Source organism: Daphnia carinata, chromosome 2 (assembly GCF_022539665.2).
Source record: "Daphnia carinata strain CSIRO-1 chromosome 2, CSIRO_AGI_Dcar_HiC_V3, whole genome shotgun sequence".
Classification (NCBI taxonomy): domain Eukaryota; kingdom Metazoa; phylum Arthropoda; class Branchiopoda; order Diplostraca; family Daphniidae; genus Daphnia; species Daphnia carinata.
This window is the reverse complement of record NC_081332.1, coordinates 2,074,538-2,086,992: the sequence shown is the minus strand read 5'-3', so window position 1 is coordinate 2,086,992 and position 12,455 is coordinate 2,074,538. Positions and strand designations below refer to the sequence as shown.

The 12,455-nt window shown below is 38.8% G+C and overlaps 2 protein-coding genes across 3 annotated transcripts in view; one reads left to right on the top strand and one right to left on the bottom strand.

Moving 5' to 3' along the window:
- Nucleotides 1-12,455, bottom strand: part of LOC130685983 (brain tumor protein-like) — a 104,105-nt gene that overhangs the window by 28,963 nt on the left and 62,687 nt on the right. The gene's annotated exons all lie outside the window — the stretch shown is intronic.
- On the top strand, nt 5,834-8,082 carry LOC130686070 (uncharacterized). The gene is made up of 2 exons (XM_057509364.2): nt 5,834-6,448; nt 7,190-8,082. The coding sequence occupies exons 1-2, from the start codon at nt 6,010-6,012 to the stop codon at nt 7,288-7,290; spliced, it is 540 nt and encodes a 179-aa protein (XP_057365347.1). The 5' UTR covers nt 5,834-6,009; the 3' UTR covers nt 7,291-8,082.

Genomic DNA, 12,455 nt, shown 5'->3' with positions numbered 1-12,455 from the left:
CGAATCAGCCGTCACGCCATTCACATGCAAATTAGCTAGAAGGCATCGTCACTCTCGATTCGATCCGAGTTGATGGTGGGAAAAAATGAGAAATGAAACGACTAGAGAGGGTTTGTCGGACAAGCTCTCTCGAGCTCCATTACGATGTTACAGTCATTAAAGATAAATACATAAGCCTATTGGCTACGGATGCGGTATTTTTCAGTCTTGATTACCCCAGGTATATATATATCTTTCCACGCGCAAAAAGCCGTTAAAGAAGTCATAAAACATGTTTCTACACTCAATTGATCCGCTGGAACATCCGTCCGACATGAAATCGACGTCTAACATAAGAAAGAAAAAAAAAAAGGACGGCTTTTGAAACATCGATTAATAACTCGTGTTATACACGGTACAATACAATATATCCTATTCCTGTTTTGAAGGCTAATTGATTCGACCTTCTTTATGTCTGGCATCTATAAGGGACGTGCGCTGCGTGTTTATAGATTGGATAAACACGCGAACCATCCAAGGGCGGGATACAAGTTGTATCGAAAATAAAGTGTGTGGGAAAAGTCGAACTGAAATTCCCAGGTGAAAGAAAGGTGAACTATGACCTATTACCCGTGGTGTATGCACCACAAGCCCCCCACACACCCACACTGCAAGAAGAGGAAGACTTGTGGGCCCTATAATCGCACCTGAGAGGTGAGATCACTCACCGCGCTTCAGCTCCGTTGGTGCTCGCCCCAATCCATCAGACTGTGCTCGGCTTAATGTATTGACATTTAGAGAATTTCCTCTAGAAACCAATAGCGCAAAAAATAAGAACTGCACATCCTCATTTTTTGTTATTTCCAAACTGTGGGAGGGAAGGCCAATTTTTTTTAAACAATCAAATAACTAAGAATTTTGACTTGATTACATGGTAAGGATATACTCTATCGGGGCCTGGGAAAATACGAACGAAATCGCTTGTTTGCCATTGATAGCGTTAAAAAATGTTTTGTTAAAGTGCATTTTTAAATAGGGCCGGGGTTAGAAATCGCTTCATCTAAAAATTTATCTTTACAAAGATATTTTGGCACAGCATTTTAAAAGAGTGTAGCCCTTGAGGACGGAGTGTAACATCATCATTTCAAGTGTTGCTGAGTAAATGACTCCCCTGAACATGTGCGGGGGCTCTCGAAAAAAAAAAAATGGGGAAAACGCCCCTGCTGCCCAATCTCGTTAACTTTGAACATTCGTTGCTGATTTCTTTCGTTGTTGTTGTGTCGAGTACGGGACATTTTGAGAGGACGGCTGGCATTCCCATTTAACCAAAGAAAGAGAGAGAAGCTGTGGTATGTTGATGTCGCTATAATAGTCTACACTACGTAGTTGGCTGAATTTATTATGCAAGAAAGGCGAATGCAATAACATCAAAATGGAAATTTGCGTTTAGGTGGTCGTAAAAAGGAAAAAAAAAAAAGAGATGCTGTACAACCAACAATTTTTTTGTTTCCATTTTACAGCCCACCCATTCACTTTTTTTTTTTCATTTATTAGTATACCCAAACTCGGTTAGAACAATAGGATTATGATAATCTTTCTTTTGCTTTTTCGCATATGGAAACAAGCCATAATGAAACGTTGCAAAAAAAACACAAAAATCATATACAATTTTTGTGTAAAGGTTAAAAGAAAAACGTTGTTATTATGCAGGTATTAATCATTCAGGTTATTGAACCGAACGGCAAAAAAACCTTTAAGGGTGTACAATAACAACAAAGGGGTCCATGCATTCCAACGCATATTATTGCAAAATTGCTAAACAGATAGATCCCCCTTCTCTCTCTTCGGCCGCTAAAAACCATTTTAGCTAAAAAAAAAAAATAAAGAGAGAAGCTGCACTCCACCGGAGGTATACACATACAAAGCCATCCATCATATCTTCGAATTCCGGAGGACCACAAAAAAAAAGGGGGCCACGAAAAACAGCATCAGATTGAAAAAAAGACTTAAGATGGCGCACGACCGAAGGAACACCCCCATCGTCCATGTCAGCAGGTGACCTGCCGCTCAGTTTGAAATGCGTTTGGCTTAAAAGAACAAAAAAAATCCACTTGAGCACAAGTTTTACACTGCGTGTGTGTATATACAAGGATGATGAAAACGCGGGATCAATCAAATCCATCTCAATTGAAAAGAAAAAGCAACGCTCTATCATGGAAGTCTCACACTTTCAAGGAGTAAGGGGGGGGGAGCTATTTGGGCGTTGCCTTTCAACTGAATTTTTTTTTTTTTTGGGATTTGGAATAATCTCTCGTGAGCAATGATGTAAGCAAAAGCCTATTATTTACATTACTAAATTTTTGCCAAAAAAAATATATGCTTGATGCGATTAATGTAGGTGATATTATCTTTGAGGGAATCTTGTAGACGTTCAAATTCTGTTTTGACAAGTCGATGGGATTTTTTTTTTTTAACATTTATTTTTTCAACATCTTGTATAGACATGTCTCTCACCTGTGGCAGACAAGACATTCCTTTAAAAGAAAAATAGATTTTGTTTTTTAAAGACTCTTTTGTCCTCGAGTTAATAAGGCTTTTGTGGTTTTTGTGTACAACAACACACACAGAAAGAGGGGCCATCAACGAAAGAGAAAGAGCTCTTGTCTCGTCGTAAAATCAAAGTTTCATTGTTCACCGAGTCCGCACATCGTGATTGTAATCTTTTTCGGTTCTCTTTTTCAATCGGCATTTGTTTTTATTTTTAAAAGGGGGGACTTCCTCTTTGGCGCTTTACAACAAGATTGGATGCAGCTAATGGAAGGGTATTGGTTTAAGTTTTTTTTTTTTTCTTTTTATCTATTAGTTCTTGCACAAGATGGCTTAAAAATCACTTTCAAAAATGGGTGTTTCTCCCCGAAGAACACGCGAATAAGATTGCGGCAGTCAAAGTCTTGAGTGCGCTAGTCTATCACGCCAAAACGTTTCTTTTCAAATGTTCTTTAGATGTTAAGACTGGCCCCCTAAATGCAATAATAGCCCGGTTCGTAATGAAGGTTCATTCTCGATTCATGTCATTAGATTGTGTACGTATACATATATTCTTTTTTTTTTTAAATATAATACCGATCTGCTAATGTCGATGAATATTCAACGAAAATGTACCGTTTTTCTCGTTTCTCTGTGTGTGTGTGTGTGTGATTACAACACATCCTAACCGGTGGGTACGTTACCGTCACTTAACGAAGTGGGACGTGCTCGCGTTTATTCATAAGATACGTCATTACTAGTACAGATGTGCGTTACCATTTGTACCAGTAGAAATGAGTACTATGTGATGTCATTAGAAATGCCAATTGCATCACAGGCTCTGAACAGAAAAGAGTTGGGGGGGGGGGGGGAGAAGATGAGAATTTTGAAAGGGAGAAAAAATACTTGAATAAATAACACATTATTTATTGATTATTTTCGGGTTGGCAGCAGCCAGCCCAAAAGATTTTTTTTTACAACCCTTCGTGTCAGAGGGGGCCGATTTAAAAGCTCCGACCCCCTACTAAGTATAGGCGCCATTTCGTTTGGGGCTCTCGCACGCATAAAAAAAAAAATAGATGGGAAAAAAACAAAAAAAGAAAGATTAGATCATTTAACCTTAGTGGAGAGATAGGTAAAAAAAAATCTGATACAATTCACACGAATGTATAAAAAATAAGAAAGGGACTGGAACCGAAGCGATAATCATCGTCACAGATGCGGTCAGCTGGTCGATACGGAAGTAACGGCTCGCGCCCGCTTCTAATTCCGGCTCATAAAACAGCGGGTGCGGATTTTTTCTTTTAGCAGAGATGTCCTTTTTTTTATTATTTTCAACGTCTGTGTGTTGTTTTTTTTTTGTGTCAGAGAAAAACAATTGTCGATGTTCTATTTGCGGAGTCTGAACACGCGCTGCGACATGAGGGTAAGTTGATCCTTGCGGACACCTCCCGGATGTTTTTGTTGCCCTCCTTTCTCAACACTGGGTCGAGCCCAGTTGACACAAGGGCCGGATGAAGAACAGGAAACGATCCAATGATGGATGGAGGATAAAATTTGAAAACTACCAGCAGCATCCCGCACACACGATCCTCCTTGCATCTGTTCTATGTGTTATTCCTCTTCATCACCTATACGCAGTTGCCATATCTGCAAGATTCATCTCCGCGTTCTAAACAGTTATCAGATAAAATCATTTCTCCATTTTTTTTTCTTTTCTATTTTCCTTATCGAGATCGTTTTACATCGCACAGCCTCCAATCTCTCGTATTTCTTCTAACCATATATAGAATCTGAAAACAAAAAAAAAAATGCCTGGAACAACGGGATAAAAAAAAACCATTGTACATAAACACGCAATGTATAAAAAGGCATTTTTTAAAGGGAAAATTTCATTTCATTTCTCTTTTGTTTATGTCTATAGCTATTCATTTTTTTTTTTTGTTAAGGAAAAGCCATCGTGTCTAAAACAGACAACGTTCATTAGAAATTTGAATTTTACAACACGAGGTCGTAAGGTTATATTGGGTTCTTTTTTTTTTGTACGTATGTCTTGGATGGATGTCGAGTGTGTATTTGTGTGTGTGCGTGTGCATAGGACCTTTTTGGTTTGAAGTCTCTTAACTCATTCCGATTCCGTCTAGACGGAGAGAAGCTTTCCGAGATGGACGCGATGGAGGGAGGTTTCCAAATCATCGCCCAGCCGTTCCTCCAACCCTCTTTTTTTTTTTTTAAACAAAAAAGAAAAGGAGAAAGAGAATAAAACAGAAGAAGGGGTTTTTTTTTTTATTTTCTGAAAAACTCTATTGTATATATGTATACCCTTTTTTGGGGTACCCACTGTCTTAATGTTTTGTATATGCCCCCCCTTTCCATTATCCCCCTTAAAAAACATAAAAGAAACCATTTGTTTCCCCCCAAACTTGACACTCGACTGACCGATCAGAACACAGACAGACAGACTCCCACTCGCTTATATTTGAACAGCCTTATTTTGTTATCTTTTACCTCATCAGTTATCCTTGTTCACTCGTTGGTTCGTTTCCCATGTTTCATTATCAACGTACCACGTTCATCTTCTTCTTTTTTCTGCCGGCGCTGCATTAATTTTGAATTCAGTTGAATTTACCAGTCATGAACGGGATCAGAACTGCAATCGTTGGAAATTTTTGACGTCATAGATTGTTATGTAAGGCGCCAAATTGAACTGCCCTCTTACGATACTAACGAGTTCGAAATGGTTTCTGTAGTGTGTCGAAGTGTTATTTGCCGCCGACAGATGGCGTTACTAAAATAGAAGCATGGCGGAGGGTGGAGTTGATGCAGAGCTTCAAGGTCGAAAAGAATACGCGCTTTAGCTCTAGGGCCCCACACTTTTCAAAAAAGCAAAATATATGCCTATATTTTTTTTTCTGGCCCAACTAAACTCAGACTCAAACGTTCGTCAATTGGAAACGAATCCAAGTTATCCCTAATAGAATTCTTGGTCATTTTTTGAGGTACCAAATGAAAATGTTTGCTGCAGAAGAAATTCAGTTGTACGTGGTCAAAATCTACGGTGATCAGATTAAGCAAATAAAAATGTTTTCAGATTTTTCGAGTTCAATGCCGTGTAGTACACTTCATTATACATATATCGATATGTAAGGGAACGCGCTCGAAAAAAGAACCTGAAGCGCCATTAAAGCCGAATTGCTATTGGCGCGCACGAAGCTGCCATCTGATTGGTCGAGTGCTTTCAACGCCATGAGCGGGAGGTCCATCGTAGTAAATGCGTCGTACCGTCGTAGTAACGGCGTGTGTAAGGCCAAAAAGCTTTCAGAAGACGCTAGACCTCTGCCGAGTGTACAAGGTTTTTTGTTGGGTGGACATCCGATTTTTTTTTTCATCTTCTTCACCTCAAAACTCTTCGAAAAAAAAAAAAAATCGTGTGATCTGTTACATCCAAAAAAATAGTCAAGGAGACTGACAACATATCCCACTAAAAGTGTGTGTGTGGTGTGTATGTGTGTGCATGTAACTAGGCGCCATTTTTCGCCCTCGAATTTGGAATTGTTTTACATCAATCGCTTGCCACCAATCGCCATGAGTACCCGAGTTCTTGCCGCTCCCGTTTCGCTCGACGTGAGGATGATGTTGCCCTCGTATACCCGTTTGGGTAGCAGCGGTGGACGACCGCGGATTGTGCCCAACACGGGCTGTTTGTCACGGGTAAAACGATGCCTGTTTGGCTTACCGTCGTCGCCGGAGGAAGCCCTGCAACAGGCGGCCGCCGAGCTCCAACGCCAAACCGAAACCGACTCGCAGCGTTGGAACTTTGACTTTGCCCGCGAACAGCCCATGGACGGCCAATTCAAATGGCAACCCGCCGAACCGCAATGCAACCGCGTGGAAACGCACGATCCCGTTTCACCAACTCGTTTACGCCAATCGCAAATTACAGGTAAAAATCACAACACAATTTCATCCCCCCTTTTTTTTATTAATTTAAGGGGGGGGGGAGAAGAATTATCTTTTTATTTTTTTTTTCGGGTTTGTGACTCACACACTGTCTGCCTTTCTTTTTCTTGTCTGGGGTTCAAATTTTATTAATATATTTTTTTCCCCTCTTGAAAACCCGCCGTTCTTTTTCTTTTTTATGGGAAAGGAAGACGCGACCCCTTCCAAGAAGGGGGAGAAAGAGGTGCAGGTGTTCACCCTCAAACCCTTAACTCTCCCCCCCCCCACATTTCTTCCCCTCATTTTCTTTCCAGCAGACACGAGGTTTTCTTTTTTATCTTCCCCTTCCTCTTATTTTTAAATTTTCCCTGCTACATCTACCCCAAACACATGTTATCCTAATCTTCTTTCGACGATCACGCATCTCCCCTACCCCATCGTCAATAAGAACGGGGTGAATTATGATTCACGTCTGCCTTGAGAAATCTCTCTTTATTTTTAAAGAATCCCGGTATCTCTCCTTCCCTTTTTTTTTTTTTTTTTTTTTTTGATTTAAAAGGTGTAGTCGTGACGCGTTGGGCTAACTTTCCAAACGTGTCTGGGCATGTAGCTTGTGGGCGGAGTTGTATTGCGAGTCGTTCCCTATTGGCTGATTTTTTGGCGCCATTTTTCGAATTGACCAATGGGAAAACAGTTCATGATTTTTAATGTTTTCTTTCTCTTTTCTTTTTTAATTGTCAAATAGAATTCCTGCAACCTCGCAAACGAACATCTTCTGGTGCCTTGTCGTCCATTAACAACAAACGCTTGCGGACGCAGTCCTCACCTCAGGCGCGACGAACGTGAATTCGCTCTCCAACGACTGTTAGGCATCCTCGGACGTGCATGATGTACACCAGAGGGAAAAATAACAAATTATATATAAATATATATATAAATATATATATATAGAATTATATATGCGTGTGGTGGTGTTGGATGAGAAAGCAAAAAAAAAAAAAAAAAAAAAAAAAAGAATCCACGAGGGAAAAAGAAAAAAAAAATGAATAATTTCGGCCTGATCTCAATTGGATTTCGTCCAGGTCATGTGATCTCTCCATCGCGCGCTCAATGAAGCGAGACAAAAGAAAATGTTTGTTTTTTTTAATCCCCACCAAGTTTTGCGAAAAAAAAAATTATTCTTCGATCGTGTTGTTTAGAAATTGTTGTATATATGTTAATTTTGACAAAAGGAAACAAAAAAAAAAGAGGGGGAGGAGGGGAACGCATTCTTTTAACCAAATAATACATTGTTTTTTTTTTTAATTATTTTTTTGTGGCGGGAAAAATAAAAACCACGTGTCATAAACCAAAAGTGTCGAGCCCGACGTGTTTCGTGCACGTCGAGTGTCCAATGTCTGTGATGTCCCTGTTTGCTCGATCTGATCTCACCCCATTGGCACCAAGAGCTTCACGTAGCCCCCGCTCGCACTCGAATTTTGTTTTGTTTTTTCTCTTCCAATCAAGTGGTTCTCCCCCCCTCTCATATATTTCCGTGCTGCCAAAATTGTATTTTTTTTTTGTCTTTCGGTTTTCGTAGTGTTTTTTTTTTTTACAATTATATATACACATATATATATCTATCACGTAACTGAGAATACAATCAATTCAGAAATCAACCAAAAAAAATTTCAAAGTTCTTAATGGTCATGGAAAGCGTTTCTTGAGAACGACCAGGTGCACCCCGAAAATGGGGCCGTTTGGTCTTTCCTTTGACAATCGATTGGGAAGAGGACACGTTTTGTTCAATGAACGGAACTATCGTAAAAATAGTCACAATGAATTTTTTTTTTTTTTTTAACAACTACGTTTTTTTTCCTATTCTTTACAGAACGCCATTGTGATTGAAACCCCTATTGAAATCCGCCAAAGTGTCAATGCTCCAGGGCCCTTTCTTTCAATATATACACACACAAACTATGTACACGTTTTTGGGATGTCCTGCCGGGAGCTGTTTTATTCAAATAAAAAAGTGGAAGGTGGGGGTGGTATAGAAAAAAAAAAAATAGATCTATAGGTATTCTTCCGGTGAAAATGAGAGAGAGAGAGCTGATCTAGGGGATTTTCAACGCGTCATCAGTCACAGCTAACTTGAAAAAAAGCTTTTCTTCCGTTTTTTTCTTTCTATTCTTCGCCATCTTGTTCCCCCCTTTTTTTGCTACTACTACATCCAACAAAAGAGATGAATTACCTTTTGATGGCCATTGAAGTAGAGGGGAAAATATTTTCGGCTGGAAACAATCCCCAGCCTCCAACGTATGATGGACTTGGATGTGTTTTTTTTTTTTTTTTTTTTGAGGGGTAGAAAAAGAACAACTACCACCAAAGAGAGAGAAGAAACCAACCACACCTGCTCTTCAAACAGATGAAAGAATGTCTTTGATTTAATCGACTGGAACTCGCTTTCTTTTTTTTTTTTTCCCAATCGTACCGTGTTTTTTTTTCCCCTCTTCCATCTTTATAATATCCATTTTTTTTTTTGCTGACTTGAAACTCATACAACCGGAATGGGGAGGAGAATCTATCAATCCATCCCAGTCTTTTTTTTTTTTTTTTTTTTTGATCGAAAATTCTTGGACGGATCCTCTTCATTGATAAGAGAAAACTGGGGTTATATATAATACTCTGCATATATACCTTTCTTTAAAAAAAAAAAAGAAAGAATACCTTTTTTTTTTTTACTTCATTTAATCGAATCTGAGCCGCGGCCTTTTTTTTTTTATCATGAAATTCTTTCCAGTGCAAGAATGTTACCGTGGGATAATAAGCCATAAAAGAAAAATTCTTAAACTGCAACTTATTCTCTCTTGAAAATGATGGGAAACAAGAAAAAAATTCTTGTTGAACCAACAAGATGTGCACCGCTTCTCTCAAACGAAAAGCCGAACTCATTTTAGAAAATTAAAAAGATAATTTCCCATGCTCTCCATTTCATCACCATTCGTTTGAGATTTCGCAATACCGTTACATCTTAAAAAAAAAAAGAGTTTGATTTAAATCAAAAGGTTCGTCATAAATAAATCTGAATCCCGTTAAGATTCACGACATTATAGCGACTGTACTGAAAAAAAAAATCTTGGCGGGCTTTCTCTGTACAAAACAACACAACCACACTAAACAATAATAGGAAGCGAGCGGTATACCTTGTGTGTGTGTGTGTGTGTGCTATAGGTTAGCCTATATCCGATTTCTTAGTGGAGGCCCTCCGAAAAGAAAAAAAAGAGCAGGTGTGGACAACAAAGACATAAATACTTGAAAAATAGGAGAGCCGAGAGTCATATGGTGGCAGGTGACAAGACGAGGGGAAGGAAGCGGGCCAGTTATTGGGTCCGATAGGGAAAAAAAAAAAATATAAAAATTGACCTCCATAACAGCAGGGCCAGCACGGGTGTCTAACGGAAGCAGCTGCAAAGAACTTTTTTTTTTTTTCTCTTCTTCGTGCTGCAGAAGCAGCAGGTTTGTTCGAAGAAGGGAAAGGTAAATGGACCTGTTTTTACTTCGCTACCCAAATGGTCAAGTGTGTACTGGCCGGCCTCTTCTTTTTGAGCTAAGTCTCTTGTTACCTTTTTCAAGTGAAGCGCGCCAAATGTCCCGATTTTTTTTAGTTGAGTTTGTTCCATTTGGTCATCACCTGTTCGCTCCGCCCTATCCAGATGATGACGTTATGTTCTTCAGGTATAAATATCGATCGCTTTTTTGAAGAAGAAGAAAGGAAAGAAAGAAAGAAAGAAAATGGAGAGCACTAGCCAAATAGACAGTTTTATTATGCTTACGATGATGTCATTTTCAGGCCTTTCGTTTTGCCGCACCTGTGCTCGCCCTCTTTCCGTTTCATGTTCCACACAGCGAGAGAAGAGATTTTGAAAAACCAAAAATGAAATTGGGCATAAATCACAAGGTGAGTCGATAGCTCCAATCAACCGAGGTGTTGCTCTCGCCTTTTTTGCTCAGCCTTCTTATAACCCCCCAATATAGTAAGTTTTGAAAAAAAAAAAAAAAACTCATAAAAAATTGCCTTTTTTTCTATTTATTTATTTCAACTGAAATTCGGGATTTTTCATTTTATTGCTTAAGTTTAGAGAAATAAAAAATAATATTTTTTTTACGGCTATCTTTACAAGACTAAAAAAAAAAAACACGTGTTTTAATTGGGAAAGAAAACAAAGTGAAACCCAATAATATTTTTTCTCTTGGTTTTTAAACGTTTCAACGATCAATCATAAACAATTTAAAAAAAACAGGTGAAAGTTATCCACACCTGAGGTGATCGATAAGCGTTTCGGATACGGATAGGAAATAATAACTGTATTTGAAGGTAACGCTTGCGTCAGCCGTGAATTCCATCCGATTTGCGCACCGTGTAATTATGCCCGCATTCGTGTGTATATCCCCAACCGTACTATCCACTTCTATCACATCCATCAAAAAAGCTAAGATTTTAGATTTCTTTTTTTTTTCAATTTTTTCCCGCGACTATGTCGGCAAGTTCACGGTTGTCATGCACGAGTAATGTTTTATTTTTTGAATGTTTTTTCTTCTACGGCCGTAGATGCAAAGACGCCCATTTGAAAAAATATGTAAATTTTTTCTCTTTCTATTTTTTTTTTTTTTTTTCGGTTGGACAGCTTTACGTTAGACTCTCCAACGCGTTTGCGGTCGCCTTTAGGCATTGATCCATCCTCGTTCTTTTTTTTTTATCCAACATCGTTGAGGGAGAAGATGTATCTGAGGTGTGACCTCAATCTCGAAAGGACCTCCCGAACGAGACTATAAAAAGCAAGAAATTTTCTTTTTTTTTTAATAATATTTTTTTTAAAACATAAACCGATAAGAGGGTCCTATTAGAGGACTTAATCCGCTCTGCTCTTTTTTTGAACCCCTCTTAAACTGACGTAACGTAAGACATTAAAATGCGTTTTGCTAGACAGGGATACGATGGAGCCTAAGTTCTATTTTTTTTAACGAGTCTTTTAAAAGAAAAATACCCTAACCAGGTTTTCTAGTTCTCCCAGAAAAAAAATATTTCTTCGTCTGTTTTATGACTGGGGATTTTGTTAGACGAAAAACGAGCTGGAGAAAAAAAGAATTTATTATCTTCTAAAAAAATCAACCCTACTACATAAAAAGTTCTTGTCGGTTAAGAAAAAAAAAATCCTTTAGGTAAAAGCTGGATTCGAAATCCGGTATCATCTTATATTTTAGGAATGTTATTTATTCCCGGCCTTTTTTTATGAATATTTTTCAAGCCTTAAAAAATGTAAATTTTTGTTCTTTCGTAAGATTGAATGCCTAGATGGATAATCATCTTTATTACAAAAAAAAAAAAAATATGATTTTTTCTCTTAACCATATGGTTGTTACGTGGATATATTATAATGTTAGACACACAATTTACAGCGAAAAGGTAGGAAGAGACACATGAGTTTTTTTGTTTAAGGAGGAGGGGAGAGAGAAAATGCTCAATAAACGAGCAAACGTAACATCAAAACGTTGATGTTTGATGAGTGCAATTAAGTGTAGTGGACGTGGTTTTGTGCTTAGCCCTCAAAACACGACAGATAGGGACCGTACACATACACACACACGTTATCCCCATAAGTAAGCATACTCCTCCCTATTCCGCTAGGGGGTCTTGACAGACGAACGCCCCCATCTCTCAGGTGATAGATCTTCTTTTTTTTTCTTTTTTCCTCTCCCCCCCCCCCCCCCCCCCCCCCCCCCCCCCCCCCCCCCCCCCCCCCCCCCCCCCCCAAAAATCTGTTGCTAAAGAATTACGAGGTTCCTTCGGTTTGGCCCTAACGCACACGCGGCTCAGTAATCAAAAGTACCCTTTTTTCTTATACCTAAAAACTTCACGTGCATCTCATTTGCTGCATTCCCGATTAGATACGGGAGAAGACGAAGAAAATAACACGAAAGTTTATGAATTCATAATTTATTCCAGTTTTTTTAATGAAGCGGCGGTGTATTCC